General features: G+C 37.1%; 2 protein-coding genes across 2 annotated transcripts in view; one reads left to right on the top strand and one right to left on the bottom strand.

The window, feature by feature from the left end:
* The window catches only part of LOC133579891 (multidrug and toxin extrusion protein 1-like), a 36,972-nt gene extending 22,209 nt beyond the window's left edge, over positions 1–14,763 (top strand). The window contains exons 8-17 of the mRNA XM_061934163.1: positions 4,626–4,723; positions 4,786–4,899; positions 4,968–5,035; positions 5,098–5,206; positions 5,269–5,344; positions 5,409–5,478; positions 8,004–8,136; positions 8,260–8,354; positions 13,080–13,145; positions 13,444–14,763. Coding sequence (XP_061790147.1) covers positions 4,626–4,723; positions 4,786–4,899; positions 4,968–5,035; positions 5,098–5,206; positions 5,269–5,344; positions 5,409–5,478; positions 8,004–8,136; positions 8,260–8,354; positions 13,080–13,145; positions 13,444–13,680 — 1,066 coding nt within the window. The 3' untranslated portion in view covers positions 13,681–14,763. The remainder of the gene's footprint in view (positions 1–4,625; positions 4,724–4,785; positions 4,900–4,967; positions 5,036–5,097; positions 5,207–5,268; positions 5,345–5,408; positions 5,479–8,003; positions 8,137–8,259; positions 8,355–13,079; positions 13,146–13,443) is intronic.
* Positions 7,875–18,392, bottom strand: part of LOC133579886 (multidrug and toxin extrusion protein 1-like) — a 50,363-nt gene continuing 39,845 nt past the window's right edge. The window contains exon 17 of the mRNA XM_061934150.1: positions 7,875–8,156. The gene's annotated coding sequence lies outside the window, so the exon portion shown is untranslated. The remainder of the gene's footprint in view (positions 8,157–18,392) is intronic.

Here is an 18,392-nt window from a genome sequence, read left to right as displayed (position 1 = left end):
GCACTTTTCTTAAAGCTTTGCAGATTAAATACTAAAACTAAAATCAGTTTAGCATAAGAAACCCAAAACATGAAAAATACTGTATTTTCTAACAGTGTGTTTATTTTTTGTAATTAAAAAAAATATTTGGTAAGAAGATTTCATTGTTTTTTAAGTAGTTTTTGAGCACATTCAACGATACCACGAAAATAATGATAACCATGATATTAAATGTTGCACAAAACAACGAAAATACGGAAAGGCAAATGTGTTCAAAGTGCGGCCCCCGGGGGTCATTTTCAGAAGACATCTTGTTTTTTTTAATAACAAAAATAAAATGGATTATGAATTAAATATATTATTAGATATTGCACTAATTTGCTTGGTCAGCTATAATACAAACCGTTAAACAGTTTTAGGATTGCTGTTAGCATCTTTAATGTACAAAATGTATCTGGAGCCGCCGCGGGTGCGAGGGACATCGCACCTCCACGCGCTTGGAGGTGCGCTCAGCGCGGCTCCCAGATGATTGCGCACTGGTGTGCGTCTGGGCCGTGACAGCGTGGCACGCATTGAATGTCTCTGCTTCATTGGATCAGTCTCCTTTCTTTAACAGGCAAAAGCTTTATAACCTCACTAATGCCTTGCATCGTCTATATTAGATATACAACAACGGGCGGGTATATTTTAAAAATATACAGCCGATAGGGATGGGTACTATTCACATTTGAACCGATACGGTGCCAATGATCAATACTATTACTTTCAGTACTTTGAGGTAATATTTAATGTAACTTTACCAGTAATTTAATAATTGTGCTGTCCAGTTGTTGTATTTTGTTTTGTTTACACTTCTAAGTATCATTTGCAAGTATGCATTCATTTCAGTTTGTCTGTTGTAGTCTTTGCCAATAAGTTCAATGTGCCACTCTTGTCTTTTGTTGAGCCCTACAAAGTGTGCTTACTAATTGTAGTTTTCATCACCAGATTTGGAGGTGATGAAATCGCCATGTAAAATCGCCGATGTTAATCGGTAGCATGTGCATACCTGCCAACTACTCCGGTTTTCCCGTAATTAGTACGGTTTTCATCAACCTATTCCGGGTTACGGTTGCAGTGATAAAAAATACGGTTTTTCATTAATTAAAAAAAAATATTTTTTAAAAATGCGCGAGGCTATTTATAGCACCGCTGCCAAGCACGAGGCACCTGATGCCATTGTTTCCAAACGAGCGAACGATCATGGAATCAGCCGGAGAAAAATCGCAAACGAGTCTTAAACCGAAAAGAAAACTGCAGTCATTCCGTGAAGAATATTCAAAAGCCTATCCGGGAATAATTATCCGTTCCAAAAAGGGTGAAAACTACGCGAATTGCACCTTGTGCAGACAAGATTTTTCGATCGGACACGGAGGAATTAGCGATGTAAAAGACCACGTTGGGACAAAAGAACACAAGTCTAATGCCGTTGCTAGCGATACAAGTGGAAAACTTTCAACGTTTTTCGGATTTTAGCCACAAAAAGGTAATGACACCAATGTTATCTATTGGAATTGTTTAGTACTGTTATACTGTTAAAAGTGTTTATACTATTTATGCTTTCAAGTCCAAGTTGAAGAAATCTTGTTAAATGTTGACAGCATAACTACCAAAATACAGAAGTATGTCCTTAATATTTTTGCAGTGCTATTTCTGTTGAAAAGTTAAAATGATTACATAAGAGATGTGATGTGCCACTTTTCAAGTGTCTGATGGCTTAAATTAATTTTCATTAATTTTTCATATTTTGAATTCTTTTGAAAGGCTTACAAAAAAACTACATTTGAATTGTAATTCCATGCTATTGACAGGACTATTAATTTTAATGAAGTTAGCTTACCATGTTTACAGTATGATAATTGTGATAGAAATGGGAATTTTAGGCACAGAATATTTTATACAATTGAACAAGGCAGTAGATTATACAAGCTTGGACAGAAAGTTAATAATGACACCAATTTTTTTTTTTTAATGGAATTGTTTAGTACTGTTTTACCATTTGTTTACTGTAAAAAGTGTTTATACTGTTTATACTTTCAAATAACAAATTGAAGTCTTGTGAAAGGTTGACAGGATAACTGGCATTAACTGTCAAAATAATTTCAAACTATTGAAGTTAGCTTACAGAATAAACATGTCAATCAACCCATATGATTTTTGCTGTAATATTTTTGTTTTGAAAAGTCACTGTGACTGATAGAAAAGTGATGGTTTTAGCAACATTTTAAGCTGTCTGAATGCTAATAATCATTTTGCATCGGGGGGCGAAGCCTGAACCCCCCACCAGGACTTTGTCCTGGACCTACCGGGGCCTGCGGCCCCTGGACCCTGGCTACTAGGTTTTTCTGATTTCAAAAGTTGGCAGGTATGCATGTGTATGGCAAATCCAATGTAAATTAGCATCAAGCTAGTGCATTTTAAAACATGGAGCCTTACTTTTGAGTGCGTTCTATGAGGCATGCTTGCTTTGTTGGCATGGAAAATTACAACGTTACATAGATGATTACGCCTGTTTACCCGCCAGGTGTTTGAGCCGCCCTAGTGGCTCCCTGGAGCGTTTAAAAAAATGTATGAAAATTGAAAAAGATGGGGGAAACATTATTTTTTATTTTTTTTAATATAGTTTCTGTAGGACAAATACGACACAAACATTCCTATTCTTTACTACTGTTTAATATGTTTGTGTACTCATGTACTTGGCGAGCGCCGTTCTGTCCTACGTTCTGTCAAGGCGGTCCTTGAATTAGTACATGTAAAACTATGGTTTTACATGTACAACTTTCTCCTACGCTGCCACAGTAAGACATGTTTTATGCCACTCCTTCTTTGTCTCATTTCGTCCACCAAATGTTTTATGCTGCACGTGAATGCACAAAGGTGAGTTTTGTTGAAGTGCTAATCAGCCATATTTAGTCTATAAGCTAATCGATGCTAACATGCTATTTAGGCATCATTATGCCTCGTATGTATATTTGAAGTCATTTAATTTCCTTTACTTATGTCCTCTGTGTATATGTAATATGTAATATTGCCTACATTTCTGATATTTATTTGTGTGCCATGTTCCAGACCACAGCAAACATTACCCAGATTGCCAAAGATTGTAACAAATCCATTAGAAGAAGACAGCCTGCCGTTCCCTTTTAACTTGGACACACACATCTAGACCTTTTGGCCATTCTAAGTCAGTAATTTCCAAGAGTTATCTCACCTCCTGAGAAGTTTTACTAATGTTTTTCAATGTTGTAAAAATGTGTAGAGTAAATATTACATTTCAACATTTCTGTCAACGAAGACATTTTGATAGTAGGCTATTATAGCTAATATAGACACATCACGTGTTATATACGTTATATAAGACTTTTAAAGTCATTTTAAAAGTAGGCTATTATAGCTAATACATGTAACACTTATATAAGACTTTTAAAGTCATTTTGATAGTAGGCTAATATAGACACTTACATCATGTGTTGTCTTCATTTTAACGCTTATATAAGACTTTTAAATTAATTTTGATTGTAGGCTAATATAGACACATCATGTGTTGCTTCATTATAACACTTATATAAGACTTTTAGAGTATTATATAGCTAATGTAGACACTTACATTATGTGTTGCCTTCATTATAACACTTGTATAAGGCGTTTATATTTTTGCGGCTCAAGACAGATTTTTTGGGGGGTTGGCGACCCCTGTGTTAAGGACATAAGGACAATGTACGCTAATTATCATAATGTGCAGGATTTTGGATACTTAGAAGTGTAAACAAAACAAAATACAACAACTGGACAGCTCACTGGTAAAGTTGCATTAAAGTATTAAATCTATTACCTCAAAGTACTGAAAGTAATAGTATTGACACCGTATCGGTTCAAATGTGAATGGTACCCATCCCTATCGGCTGTATATTTTTAAAATATATATTTTTTTCCAGCCAGCCAGATACATTTTGTACATTAAAGATGCTAACAGCAATCCTAAAACTGTTTAAAGCTTTGTATTATAGCTGACCAAGCAAATTAGTGCAATATCTAATAGTATATTTCATTCATAATCCATTTTATTTTTACAATATGCTGAGGTTTAATAAAAAAAACAAGATGTCTTCTGAAAATGACCCCCGGGGGCCGCACTTTGAACACATTTGCCTTCTCGTATTTTTGTTGTTTTGTGCAACATTTAATATCATGGTTATCATTATTTTCGTGGTATTGTTGAATGTGCTCAAAAACTACTTAAAAAGACAATGAAATCTTCTTACCAAATATTTTTTTAATTACAAAAATAAACACACTGTTAGAAAATACAGTATTTTTCATGTTTTGGGTTTTTTATGCTAAACTGATTTTAGTTTTAGTATTTAATCTGCAAAGCTTTAAGAAAAGTGCATAAAAAATCAAATCTATTATTGTCTATCATTCCTGGCAGGCGTTGTGGCATCTTACTCTTTTCAGTGGTCCTTGAATGCACCGTAAAAACACGTAAAACACGTAAAAAAAACATCTGTGCAAGCACAGATGTTCCGAAAACTATCGAGACCAAAAATAATACTGGGCATGGATGTCATCAGGCGAGTAAAGACGTGTGCGTGTTGGTTTCTGTGCAGCGGCTCGGCGGTGGCGAACAGCCTGACTCACATTAGCATCTGCCTGTTCCTTTTCGCCTACATCCGATGGAAGAAGCTCCACCAGGCCACGTGGAGCGGTGAGTAACTTGCGCCGTGTCACCTCGGCTTCTACTGAGCGCTGACGTTTGTGGCCGCGCAGGCTGGTCCACAGAGTGCCTGCAGGACTGGGGGTCCTACATGAAGCTGGCGGTGCCCAGCACCTTCATGATGTGCTTTGAGTGGTGGATCTGGGAGATCGGGGGCTTCCTCGCTGGTGGGTGTTGTTGCTTTGTCTTGACGACTCATCACTTTTGTCCAAAAGCTGCAATTTGTGTGAGTCAGGCGTTCTGGGCGAGGTGGACCTGGCAGCCCAGCATGTGATGGTGGAGATCTCAGCCATCACCTACATGGTACACACACAACTCACTCTTTCATTCAGTCGTCATCAACGCAAACTATGGGGTCCTTGCAGTTTCCTTCGGGTATCCAAGCAGCTGCCTGTGTGCGCGTGGGCAACGCCCTGGGAGCAGGGGACACCGCCCGCGCCATAATCACCTGCAAAGTGGCTCTGACTATAGCAGGTGTGACGTCTCACACACTTCCTGTCTAGTGTCGTAGCTCATTAGGCGTCTCCTCCCTGCAGGACTGCTCGCCGTGTTCCAGGGTGTGGTCATCGCCAGCTCCAAGTTCGTCCTGGGCTATGTCTTCACGTCGGACCAGTGAGTTTTCCTCCTTTTCCAAATGTTCTCAGCAGGTTTCTGACAGTCTCCTTGCTCCCTGCAGCAACATTGTGGCCATCGTGTCCGACAACCTGACCATCTACACTTTTCTACAATTCTTCGACTCCATTCTGGTACAAACCTCACACATTGCAGCGACATAAACTGGAAGAGTTAGGAGCTATAAATGTAGAATATTCATGTATATGTTGATGGTATATACAGTACATTCTTTGACGTATCAATCGATATATTTGTATGTTGATGGTTAGTCTTTAATTCAATTTATTTGTACATTCTTTGTCATATCAATCAATATATTTGTATATTGATAGTATTACCGTACATTTTTCAACGGTATTGAAAATGACATTAGTATATTGATGGTATATACGGCACATTGTTTTGTCCATATTTTGATGGTGGATGGTCATATACACTACATTTGTTGTTGTATCAAATGATATATATGTATGTTGATGGTATATACAGTATATTATTTGTTGTTATCAATTGGTATATTTGTATATTGATAATATAAGGTACATTCTTTGATAGTATCAAACATATTTTTATGTTGAAGTTGATATATACAGTATATTCTTTGATTGTATCAAACTCTATATTCGTATGTTGAAGGTATAAACAGTACATTCTTTGATGGTATCAAATGGTATAGTCATATTTTGATGGTATACATGGCAATGTATCAAATGGTATATTAAAATGTTCATATTTTGATGGAATATACGGCATTATTATTATAATATACCACACATTCTTTGTACATTAGTATATTGAAGCGCCATCAAGTCTTTGATGGTTTGTCTGTATTTTGATGGTATATATGGTACATTCTTTGAATGTATGAAACACTAAATTAGTATATTGATGGTCTTTTACATATTTGTATATTGATGGTATATACAGTACATTCTTTGATCAAACTATATATTCATATTTTGCTGGTATATACAGTACATTCTTTGATGGTATCAAATGGTATAGTCATATTTTGATGGCACATTATTTAATGTAACAAATGGTATATTCAAATGTTATATTTATATATTGATGAAATATACGGCACATTCTTTGGTGTATCAAATGGTGTAATATACCGCACATTCTTTGTACATTAGTATATTGACAGTATACTGTGTACAGCACATTCTTTGATGGTTTGTCTGTATTTTGATGGTATATGGTACATTCTTTGAATGTATGAAAAATTATATTAGTATATTGATGGTATATACAGTACAATATAATAGTATGGTCTTTTACATTTACAGTACATTCTTCAATTGTATCAAACTATATATTCATATTTTGATGGTATTTACAGTACATTCTTTGATTGGTATAAAATGGTATAGTCATATTTTGATGGTATATATGGCACATTCTTTAATGTATCAAATGGTATATTAAAATGTTCATATTTTGATGGAATATACGGCACATTTTTTGATGTATCAAATGGTATAATATACCACACATTCTTTGTACATTAGTATATTGATGGTATATACAGCACATTCTTTGAAGGTTTGTCTGTATTTTGATAGTATATATCGTACATTCTTTGAATGTATGAACAATTATATTAGTATATTGTTGGTATATACAGTACAATATGATAGTATGGTCTTTTACATATTTGTACATTGATGGTATATACAGTACATTCTTTGATCAAACTATATATTCATATTTTGCTGGTATAAAATGGTATAGTCATATTTTGCTGGTATATACAGTACATTCTTTGATGGTATCAAATTGTATATTCATATTTTGATGGCACATTCTTTAATGTATCAAATGGTATATTCATATATTGATGGAATGTACGGCACATTCTTTGATGTATCAAATGTTATAATAAACCATTGTCTATATTTTGATGGTATATATGGTACATTCTTTGACAAGCGGTAGAAAATTGATGGATGTACAATATAATAGCATATACAGTACATTCTTCGATTGTATCAAACTATATATTCATATATTGATGGTATATACAGTACATTCTTTGATTGGTATAAAATGGTATATTCATATTTTGCTGGTATATACAGTACATTCTTTGATGGTATCAAATGGTATAGTCATATTTTGATGGCACATTATTTAATGTAACAAATGGTATATTCAAATGTTATATTCATATATTGATGGAATATACGGCACATTCTTTGATGTATCAAATGGTATAATATACCGCACATTCTTTGTACATTAGTATATTGACAGTAAATACAGCACATTCTTGATGGTTTGTCTGTATTTTGATGATATATACATTCTTATTCTTTGAATGCATCAACAATTGTGTTAGTATATTGATAGTATAGCCCATGCTTTGACTGTATTGAATAATATATTCATCACTTTTATACTTATATGGTACATTCTTTGATATTATCAATTTGTATATTATATAGTACATTCTTTGTTGTATCCAATAATATATAGTGCGCACATATTTTGTGTCCTATACGGCAATAAAAATGTTTGCAACTTAATCCTTACTTTTTAATAACTCACAGCACATTTTAGAACAGAGTAACAATTGCACTGCCCACTAGTGGTTGAAACAAGCCTTGTTTCAACGTACTGTCGGCTAAGACGTGTTTCTGTTCTTCTGTAGTGCGTCTGCTCGGGAATCCTGGTGGGCTGCGGAATGCAGAAGATCGCTGCCGTGTCCAACCTGGTGGGCTACTACTTCATCGGCCTGCCAGTAGGGGTCGCCCTCATGTTTGCAGCCCGCCTCAGGATATTTGGTGCACTTTAAAAAATCTTCCTGGAACAGTTAACAGCACAATGAATGAAACAGACAAGAATATTTGTGTTGCATTTAATTAACACAATATGATGTTGAAAAATGTTGTTTCTGTGCCTGCTAGGCTTGTGGCTCGGTCTCCTGACCTGCGTTTGTCTCGAGGCGTCTTTCCTCCTCATTCTCATCTTCAAAATGAACTGGAGAAAAGTCACACAAAAGGTACGACTGTCGCTTTTAGTTTCTCTTTCAATTTCTACTTTCGTTACTACTATTATGATTATTATTAATGTCATACAAGCACAGGGTTAGTCCATCTTTTACCAGCCTTGAGGAGGCTGTATTACCTCCGACAGGAGGTTGTGCGATCGCCAGGTGTTAGTCAGTCAGTCAGTCAGTCAGCTACATAACTCATAACTCCAACAGTTATGTCTGACATCACAACTCTGAAGATGAGCGATGTCAACACGTTCAATGGCATTTAAAAAGGGTGAAACTAAAAATAAGACAAACAATAAATCAATTTAAAAAAACAAATATATATATATATATATATATATATGTATATATATATATATGTGTGTATATATATATGTATATATATATATATATATGTATATGTATATATATATATATATATATATATATATATATGTATATATATGTATATGTATATATATGCCTGTGTGTGTGTGTGTGTGTGTGTATATATATATATATTGTATATATGTATATATATATATACTGTATATATGTATATGTGCATATATATATATATATACATATGTATATATTTCTATTGTTTGGTAAACGTATAGCATGTTCTATATGTTAGTTATTTGAATGACTCTTACCATAATATGTTACGTTAACATACCAGGCACGTTCTCAGTTGGTTATTTATGCCTCATAACGTACACTTATTCAGCCTGTTGTTCACTATTCTTTATTTATTTTAAATTGCCTTTCAAATGTCTATTCTTGGTGTTGGGTTTTATCAAATAAATTTCCCCCAAAAATGCGACTTATACTCCAGAGCGACTTATACTCCGAAAAATATGGTATGTATGTATACATATGTATGTATGTATGTATGTATGTATGTATGTACAAACCCCGTTTCCATATGACTTGGGAAATTGTGTTAGATGTAAATATAAATGGAATACAATGATTTGCAAATCCTTTTCAACATATATACATACATACGTATGTATATACATACATACATACATATGTATATACATACATACATACATATGTATATACATACATACATACATATGTATATACTAGAGATGCGCGGATAGGCAATTATTTCATCCGCAACCGCGTCAGAAAGTCGTCAACCATCCGCCATCCACCCGATGTAACGTTTGATCAGAACTTCACCCGCCCACCATCCGCCCGTTGTTATATATCTAATATTAATAAAAAAATTAAAAAAAAGGGTGAAAACTACGCGAATTGCACCTTGTGCAGACAAGATTTTTCGATCGGACACGGAGGAATTAGCGATGTAAAAGACCACGTTGGGACAAAAAAACACAAGTCTAATGCCGTTGCTAGCGATACAAGTGGAAAACTTTCAACGTTTTTCGTCGCCCAAACAGATTCTTTGGATGTGATAAATGCCGAAGTTTTATTTACGGAGGCAATAATTGAGCATGGACTTCCAATCGCACTGGCTGATCACATGGGACAGTTAATAATGTAATGCAACCTTTAAAAATCATTACGCGGTGATCGCGATCCCAAAAATAAACTTTTCTTGCATGATAATGTCCAGAAAAATTCGCTTTATATTACTATAGAGTCCTTTTAACGAATGAGTTTGATGGTTTATCACAAACCTTAAATGAAAGAAGTCCTTTGTTCTCCTGCACCGCATGCGCAATCCTGTCGGCTGTATTTCACAGCACGACATACTGTAAAAAGTGTTTATACTATTTATACTTTCAATTAACAAATTGAAGTCTTGTGAAAGGTTGACAGGATAACTGGCATTAACTGTCAAAATAATTTCAAACTATTGAAGTTAGCTTACAGAATAAACATGTCAATCAACCCATATGATTTTTGCTGTAATATTTTTGTTTTGAAAAGTCACTGTGACTGATAGAAAAGTGATGGTTTTAGCAACATTTTAACCTGTCTGAATGCTAATAGTCATTTTGCGTCGGGGGGCGAAGCCCTGAACCCTCCACCAGGACTTTGTCCTGGACCTACCGGGGCCTGCGGCCCCTGGTCCCTGGCTACTAGGTTTTTCTGATTTAAAAGTTGGCAGGTATGGTGAGGTTATAAAGCTTTTGCCTGTTAAAGAAAGGAGACTGATCCAATGCACAGACATTCGCGTGCCACGCTGTCACGGCCCAGACGCACACCAGTGCGCAATCATATGGGAGCCGCGCTGAGCGCACCTCCAAGCGCGTCTCGCTGCCGGCGACGGCCAGATATGGGCCCACGCTCCAGCGCCATCCATTTTCAGGGCTAGTTGATTCGGCAGGTGGGTTGTTACACACTCCTTAGCGGGTTCCAACTTCCATGGCCACCGTCCTGCTCTCTATATCAACCAGGGTGAGCCCCACCCCTTTCATGAGCGCACTGCGCGCGGAGTGACCCCTGTTACGCGCCCCCGGCAACAGGGGTGGCAAGCAGGTAAGCTGCGCGGGCGGAGCGCGCGGAGTGACCCATGTTACAAGCCCCCGGCCACGGGGGTGGCGGGCAGGTAAGCTGCTTACCTGCTGCGCGTGACGCCGGCCGCGGCGAAAGCGGACGAGGCGGGGTGTCGGTGCAGTGGGCGCGGTAGTGACCCTGGACGTGCGTCGGGCCCTTCTCGCGGATCGCTTCAGCTACGGCTCCCGGTGGGGCCCTCTCGGGGGAAGGGGCCTCGGTCCAGGACCCCGGCGAGGCGTCCCTTCTCCGCTCCGTAAAAGTGTCCATCTCTTTTCTTTTTTCTTCTTCTGTTGTGGCATATGCAGCAGGTGCCTGCTCGTTTTTCGTATGTGGGTAACAACATTTAACTATGTATATATATTTCCGAATTGGTTTAACTGCCACCCGCAAAAAAAAAATAAAAAAAAAATAAAAAAAATTAATCCGCCCGACCCGACCCGCGAGCGGATAAAATCTTAGTTTTTTTAATTTCATCCGCCCGATCCGCGGATAATCCGCGGACTCCGCGGTTGTGTCCGCAAACCGCGCATCTCTAGTATATACATACATACATACATATGTATATACATACATACATACATATGTATATACATACATATGTATGTACATACATACGTATGTATATATGTGTATATATATATATGTGTGTATATATATATATATATTTATATATATATATATACACACATACATATGTATATACATACATACATATGTATATACATACATATGTATGTATATACATACATACGTATGTATATACATACATACGTATGTATGTATATACATACATATGTATGTATATACATACATACATATGTATGTATATACATACATACATATGTATGTATATACATACATACATATGTATGTATATACATACATACATACATACATACATATGTATATACATACATACATACATACATACGTGGCGAAGTTGGTAGAGTGGCCGTGCCAGCAATCGGAGGGTTGCTGGTTACTGGGGTTCAATCCCCACCTTCTACCATCCTAGTCACGTCCGTTGTGTTCTTGAGCAAGACACTTCACCCCTTGCTCCTGATGGCTGCTGGTTAGCGCCTTGCATGGCAGCTCCCGCCATCAGTGTGTGAATGGGTGAATGTGGTAATACTGTCAAAGCGCTTTGAGTACCTTGAAGGTAGAAAAGCGCTATACAAGTATAACCCATTTATCATTTATTTACATACATACGTATTTACATACATACGTATGTATATATATATATACATACATATATATATATATATATATATATATATATATATATATACGTATATATGTATGTATATACATCCGTATGTATGTATGCATGTACATACGTACGTATGTATATACATAGGTTGATGGCTGGTGAGGCACTGGCTTCATCACAGTCAGATTTACAAACATATGAACCTTAAAGAGTATCTTATTCACCATTTGATTGGCAGCAGTTAACGGGTTATGTTTAAAAGCTCATACCAGCATTCTTCCCTGATTGGCACTCAGCATCAAGGGTTGGAATTGGGGGTTAAATCACCAAAAATGATTCCCGGGCGCGGCGCCGCTGCTGCCCACTGTTCCCCTCACATCCCAGGGGGTGAGCAAGGGATGGGTCAAATGCAGAGGACACATTTCACCACACCTAGTGTGTGTGTGACAATCATTGGTACTTTAACTTAACTTTAACTTTACACATACAAACTGTAGCACACAAAAAAGCACATTTAATAAAAAAAAACGTTATTATGGTTTTACCTTTACTTATATATGTATGTACATACATTACATATGTATGTATGTATATACATACATTTGTATGTATCTGTATGTATGTATGTGTGTATGTATGTATGTACGTATATACACATGTACACATGTATGTATGTACGTACGTATATACACATGTACACATGTATGTATGTACGTACGTATATAGGTGTGTGTGTGTGTGTGTATTTATACACATACAGTGGGTAAGGAAATTATTCAAACGCCTTTACATTTTTCTCTTTGTTTCATTGCAGCCATTTGCTAAAATCAAAAAAGTTAATTTGATTTCTCATCAATGTACAATCTGCACCCCATTCTGACAGAAAAATCCCGAAATATAGACATTTTGAGCAAATGTATCTAAAAAGAAAAACAAATATCACAAGGTCCTAAGTATTCACACTCTTAGGGCATATTTGTCTGTGTGTAGTGCTGGAATGTTGGAGTGTCGGGTTGAGTCATAATGTTATCTTCATTATGTGTTGTTTTCCCTCTCAGGCTGAAGTGCGAGCTGGGAAGAATGTCCTGGTGACATCAAAGCGTGGCGTGTCGGATGAGGCGAAGGTGCGTGGCTTTTTTTTTACATTTACATTTACATTGGCTTTTCCATAGAAAGGCTACTATTAGCAATTGTGATTTTACATGGCGATTCCAACACGTCCAAATTTGGTAATGAAAACTACAACTAAGATAAATATTTCAGTATAAACACTTTGTAGGGCGCAACATCACAATTAACAAAAGTACCAACATTTGGCACTGTTGAGTACTATTATCAAGTCCCCGGTACCAGGAATAGATCGGATGTGAAGGGTATACATATATACCCTTCAACCTGATTGACAGCTGTGCAATCTTTCAGGAGGACGACAAAAAAGCTTCCAGAAGCGGCGACGGCACTGGCAGGCCGCTGTCAGTCACTCAGCTCGTGTTGAGAAGAGGGCTCGCCGTCTTTGCCGCGGTGACCGTTTTAGCGGCCGGCGTCATCACGCGTGTCGTGTTCCCGGTACCGGAAATGTCAACATGGAGTAATTTTACACAAAGCTGGGCCAACAACTCCGCCCCCACGCCGACTGTTTGGACTGAGCAAAACCCATGATGTCAGAACAGAGCTCGACCTCTGAACCTTTGTTGCCAGGCAGAATTCACAGCCCTCAATCATAAGAAGTGTAGAATATGTTGGCCACGCCCACCAGGCTGTTTGACGCACAAACGGCAAACTAAAATAATATAAAAACCTTTTCCAGCTGAGATGCATTAATGCAAATGGAAGGATGTGGTGGTATTTTTGTACATCAGAGATACTAAAACAATACAATATATGCTAAACCATCTGAACATATCATCCATATATTTGTGTTATCAATAACAAAAGAATATTCTACGTAATTTTGCTCTAAATAAAGCATTTTCGAGCATACCGTAATGGCTATTAAGCCATTCATATGTTTTTAGTTCATTAGAACTACAAATATCAATACTATAAAAGTATTGGGACACTAGACAGTAACATGCTAAAAGTGTGCAAGCTTTTGTTTTGACAATTTTGCAGACAACTCACTCTTATAACTGTTAATGTGCTAACATTAACTTGCAAACTTTTTTTTTTAGCAAATTTTGAAGCCCATATCAACGTTAACATTCTAGCATATTGACATTAGCATGCCAACTTTTTTAGCCAATTTTACAGCCGAACACCTCAGAGTTTATAACTTCGTACTTGAGACCTTGTGTCCCTAACGGTAACATGCTAAAATTGTGCAAGATTTTTTTTCGCCAATTTTGCATACAACTCCGACTCCTATAACTTGGTAACTGTTAACGTGCAAACATTAACTTGCAAACTTTTTTTTAGCACATTTTGAAGCCCAACACGGTCATATAACTTGGTACTTGTCACATGCTATTATAACGTGCCGGCTGGAATAAACACACGCTGAGAAATAGCTCCGTGCCTGCCTACTTTATGGGTTATAGATAAACCTATGGATAACGGAGACATATATTATAGTCTCCTTTTCAGGTGAGAGACGACGCTAAAGGCATATAATATAGTTGTCCGGCTGGAAGTCGGGAGATTTTCGGGAGAATGGTTGTCCCGGGAGATTATCGTGAGAGGCACTGAAATTCGAGAGGGTTGATGAATGGATGGTCAGCGCCTGAGAGCTGCGGCCGACCATCATGACCCCGCACTCCCTTCCCTCTGTTGCTAGATATCTTGTTGTAATATGTATATGTGCTTTGCTATGGAGGTTTTTTCCCACTCCAGGCTGGGCCCCCTTAGGAGCCCAGCCTAGATTGCATTTTTTTACTCATCCTTCCCCAGCGTTGTACCTTTTTCCCCATATTTTACGGGGCCCCATCAGCGTTCCTGTTCTTTATCCCTGTACACTGTTTGTTTGTCTAATCTTGAACGGGTATGTGCTGAAAACAAAGTTTCGTTAGACTTGTGCAATGACAAAAAAGACCTATCCATTTATCTATCTTTTACTATGTGGTAGTGTGAAAATTAATGCGTTATATGTTGTTTGAATGTTGAAGCCTATTAACACGGGTTAATAGGCTTCAACATGTTGCATATACATACTTGTAGCTTGACTGACATAGGTCAATAAAGGAGATACAATTATAAAGGGCAGAGAGGACATACTCGCCCGCTTGTCCCTTAGACACCACCAATGAACCTTGCTGGATCGGATCATTGTCCAGCCGGAGCTCCTCATCCAAGGAGCCAGATCTGGACAATTATCTGTATTTTTTTTTTTAATGCTTTCATGTAAATACAATTATTTGTGATTAATTAATTAAGATCTGTGATAGATTAATTAATCTCTTTTTTTTTTTTTTTCAAGATTGTTTTATAAATACTTAAGCAGATCCCAAGTATACAGAAAATAGGTTAAAAAAGTGGATGTTGCTTAATAGATCAACATTAATAATAATAATAATAATAAATTTGACTTATAAGGCGCCTTTCTGGGAACTCAAGGACACCGTACAAAATCAAAACAAAATCAATTGGATAAAAACAACAAGAACAAAGATCGATAAAATTTACAATGAATCAGGAATAGGTGTGTTTTGAGTCTTGAAGTTACAAAGGTCTGGTGGTAAAGAGTTCCAAAGATGAGGGGCAGAGCGGCTGAAAGCTCGGGTGGACAGTTGAAATAAGGGGACAGTGAGATGAATGGTTGAAGAAGATCTTAGGGAATGTGAGGGTGGAGCAGGTCAGAGTGTCAGGAAGCCCAAGGATAGCTTAGTGGTTAAAGCAGCAAGTGCCCAATCAGAGGGGACTGGGTTCAAATCCCAGTCAGATCATTTGGTAACTAGGAAAGATCCAGTCAGAGAAATTAATCTTTTATATCATAGTTTACTGAGACAGGTTCTCAATTAAATATGTCATTGGGGACGGAAATCTCTTCGCATAAATACCAAGGATAGCTGAATGGGTAAAGCAGCTGATGCCCAATCAAAGGGACTGGGTTCAAATCCCAGTCAGACGAAGAAAGCTCTGGTGGGAAGAGTTCACATTTTATATGATAGTTTATTGAGACAGATTCCCAATCAAATGTCATTGGGTCACGAAATCTTGCATCTTGAAGACTGAGGATAGCTGAGTGGTTAAAGCAGCTAGTTCCCAATCAAAGGGGACTGGGTTCAAATCCCAGTCAGGTCACTCTGAAACTACTAAAGATCTAGTCAGAGGAATAAAAGTCTTGTATTATAGTTTCAAGGTTCTCAATTATATATGTCATTGGGGCCCGAAATCTGGGAATAAGAAAACTGAGGATAGCTGGATGGTTAAACAGCTAGCTCCCAGTCAAAGGGTTCTGGGTTCAATCCCAGTCAGGTCCATCGGCTTGCCAAGCCAAAGTATGCAGGAGTGGGGATGCCGAACAATGTGGGGGTGTATCACCTCCCCCACACAGAGTGGAGTGGTAGCGAGTTATTTAACTTACCGTATAGTTAAAAAGGTAAGTATGGGTAATAATATAACAAATAGTCTATAGTCCAAAAGTCAAGGGTAACCTCGGGGGTTAGGCTAAAGTTGGTAAGTGTACCATCAGTAATTCCTAGGCTAAAATGGGTGAGAAAAGGAAGATAGATAATTAATCTGTTGTTTTAAAGAGCAGAGTGCAGTGATTAGTGTTTTTTAACATGTATTTTAATACAGCAGAGTGCTCCTGTCACATAAAGGATCTTTGACCTGCATTTTTCCACAGAATAAGTGCTCCCGTCAACCAAGATCTTTGCTGTTAATTTTAAAGTTAATGATTATTTGCAAAAAAAAAAATGTTTATCAGTTTGAGCATATTCAACTGAATATAGGTTGAAAATGATTTGCAAATCATTGTATTCCGTTTATATTTACATCTAACACAATTTCCCAACTCATATGGCAACAGGGTTTGTATTTTTGTACATCAGAGATACTAAAAAAAATACAATATAGGGCAATCAATAACCATCTGAACATACCATCCATATCTTTGTGTTATCAATAAAGAATATTCTACGTAATTTCGCTCTAAATTAAGCATTTTCGAACATAAGAATGGCTATCAAGCCATTCTTATGTTTTTAGTTCATTAGAACTAAAAATATCAATACTATAAAAGTAGTGACACTAGACATTACTGTTAGCATGCTAAAAGGGTGCAAGCTTTTGTATAGCCAATTTTGCAGACAACTCAGTACTTGGTACTTGTCACATGCAAACTGTTACAATGTCAACGTTAACATTCTAGCATGCCAATTTTACAGCCGAACACCTCAGAGTCTTATAACTTTGTACTTGAGACAAATCTAGTATTCTAACAGTAACATTCTAAAAGTGTGCAAGCTTTTTTTAAGCCAATTTTGCAGACAACTCAGACTCTTATAACTTGGTACTTGTCACATGCTCGCTGACGTTAGCATGCTAATGTCAATAAACTAGAATGTTAAGTTTTTTAGTCAATTTTACAGCTGAACACCTCAGTCTTCCACACCTCAGTCAGCATTTCAATTTGGCTTGCATGTTTTAGCATTCGCGTGCAACTTTTCCCAAAAAGTATTTTGCCAGTTTTTCTGTGTAATTTTGTAATCCAGGATGTTTTTGTCTTTGGAATGTGTCGGAGGCCAATCAAAGCCTCAAATGGCTCCTGGGCCGCACTTTGGACACCACTGATAGGCTGGATTATCTAATAATGTAGATGTTTATTCAATCACACACACACACACACACACACAACAAAGTGTTGTTGCGCGACACACGACACTACACACATTAGATCTTCTGTAATGGCGACACAGTGTGACCCTGATTGCGGCTTCCGGAGAGGAAGTGTCCCCGAAATGACGCCTCGGCATGATGAGCCACGGAAGCGGGCGGCTGATTTCATATTATAAAATATGTATATTATGCACAGTGTGTGTGTGTTCATATTATAAAATATGTATATTATGCACAGTGTGTTTACTGGAAAGTTAATATTAGTCTTTTTTCTTGTAATTAGCATCATTTATCTCATTATGCAAGCAGACTATAAAACACTGTACTTGTATTACATCACATGATTCTATATCCATGTCAGGATGTTACTTTTTTTTCCTCCCAAAATGAAACTGACAATTTTAACTGAATAAAGTTAACTTTTCAAGATTCATGTTTTTGTTTTTTTACAATAAAACATTAACTGCAAAAAATATTAGCATGTGTTTTGTTACACAAATGTGCATCAAACAAAAAATAATTTGGGGTAAACATGTTTTTATGATGGTCAATATGTTTAAAATATAAAGACTGCATGTTCTCTTGGCCTCTGTAAC

This window comes from Nerophis lumbriciformis, linkage group LG03 (genome assembly GCF_033978685.3).
Source record: "Nerophis lumbriciformis linkage group LG03, RoL_Nlum_v2.1, whole genome shotgun sequence".
NCBI classification, from domain to species: domain Eukaryota; kingdom Metazoa; phylum Chordata; class Actinopteri; order Syngnathiformes; family Syngnathidae; genus Nerophis; species Nerophis lumbriciformis.
Note: the sequence above shows the minus strand (reverse complement) of the source record. Positions and strands in the feature narration are given on the sequence as shown.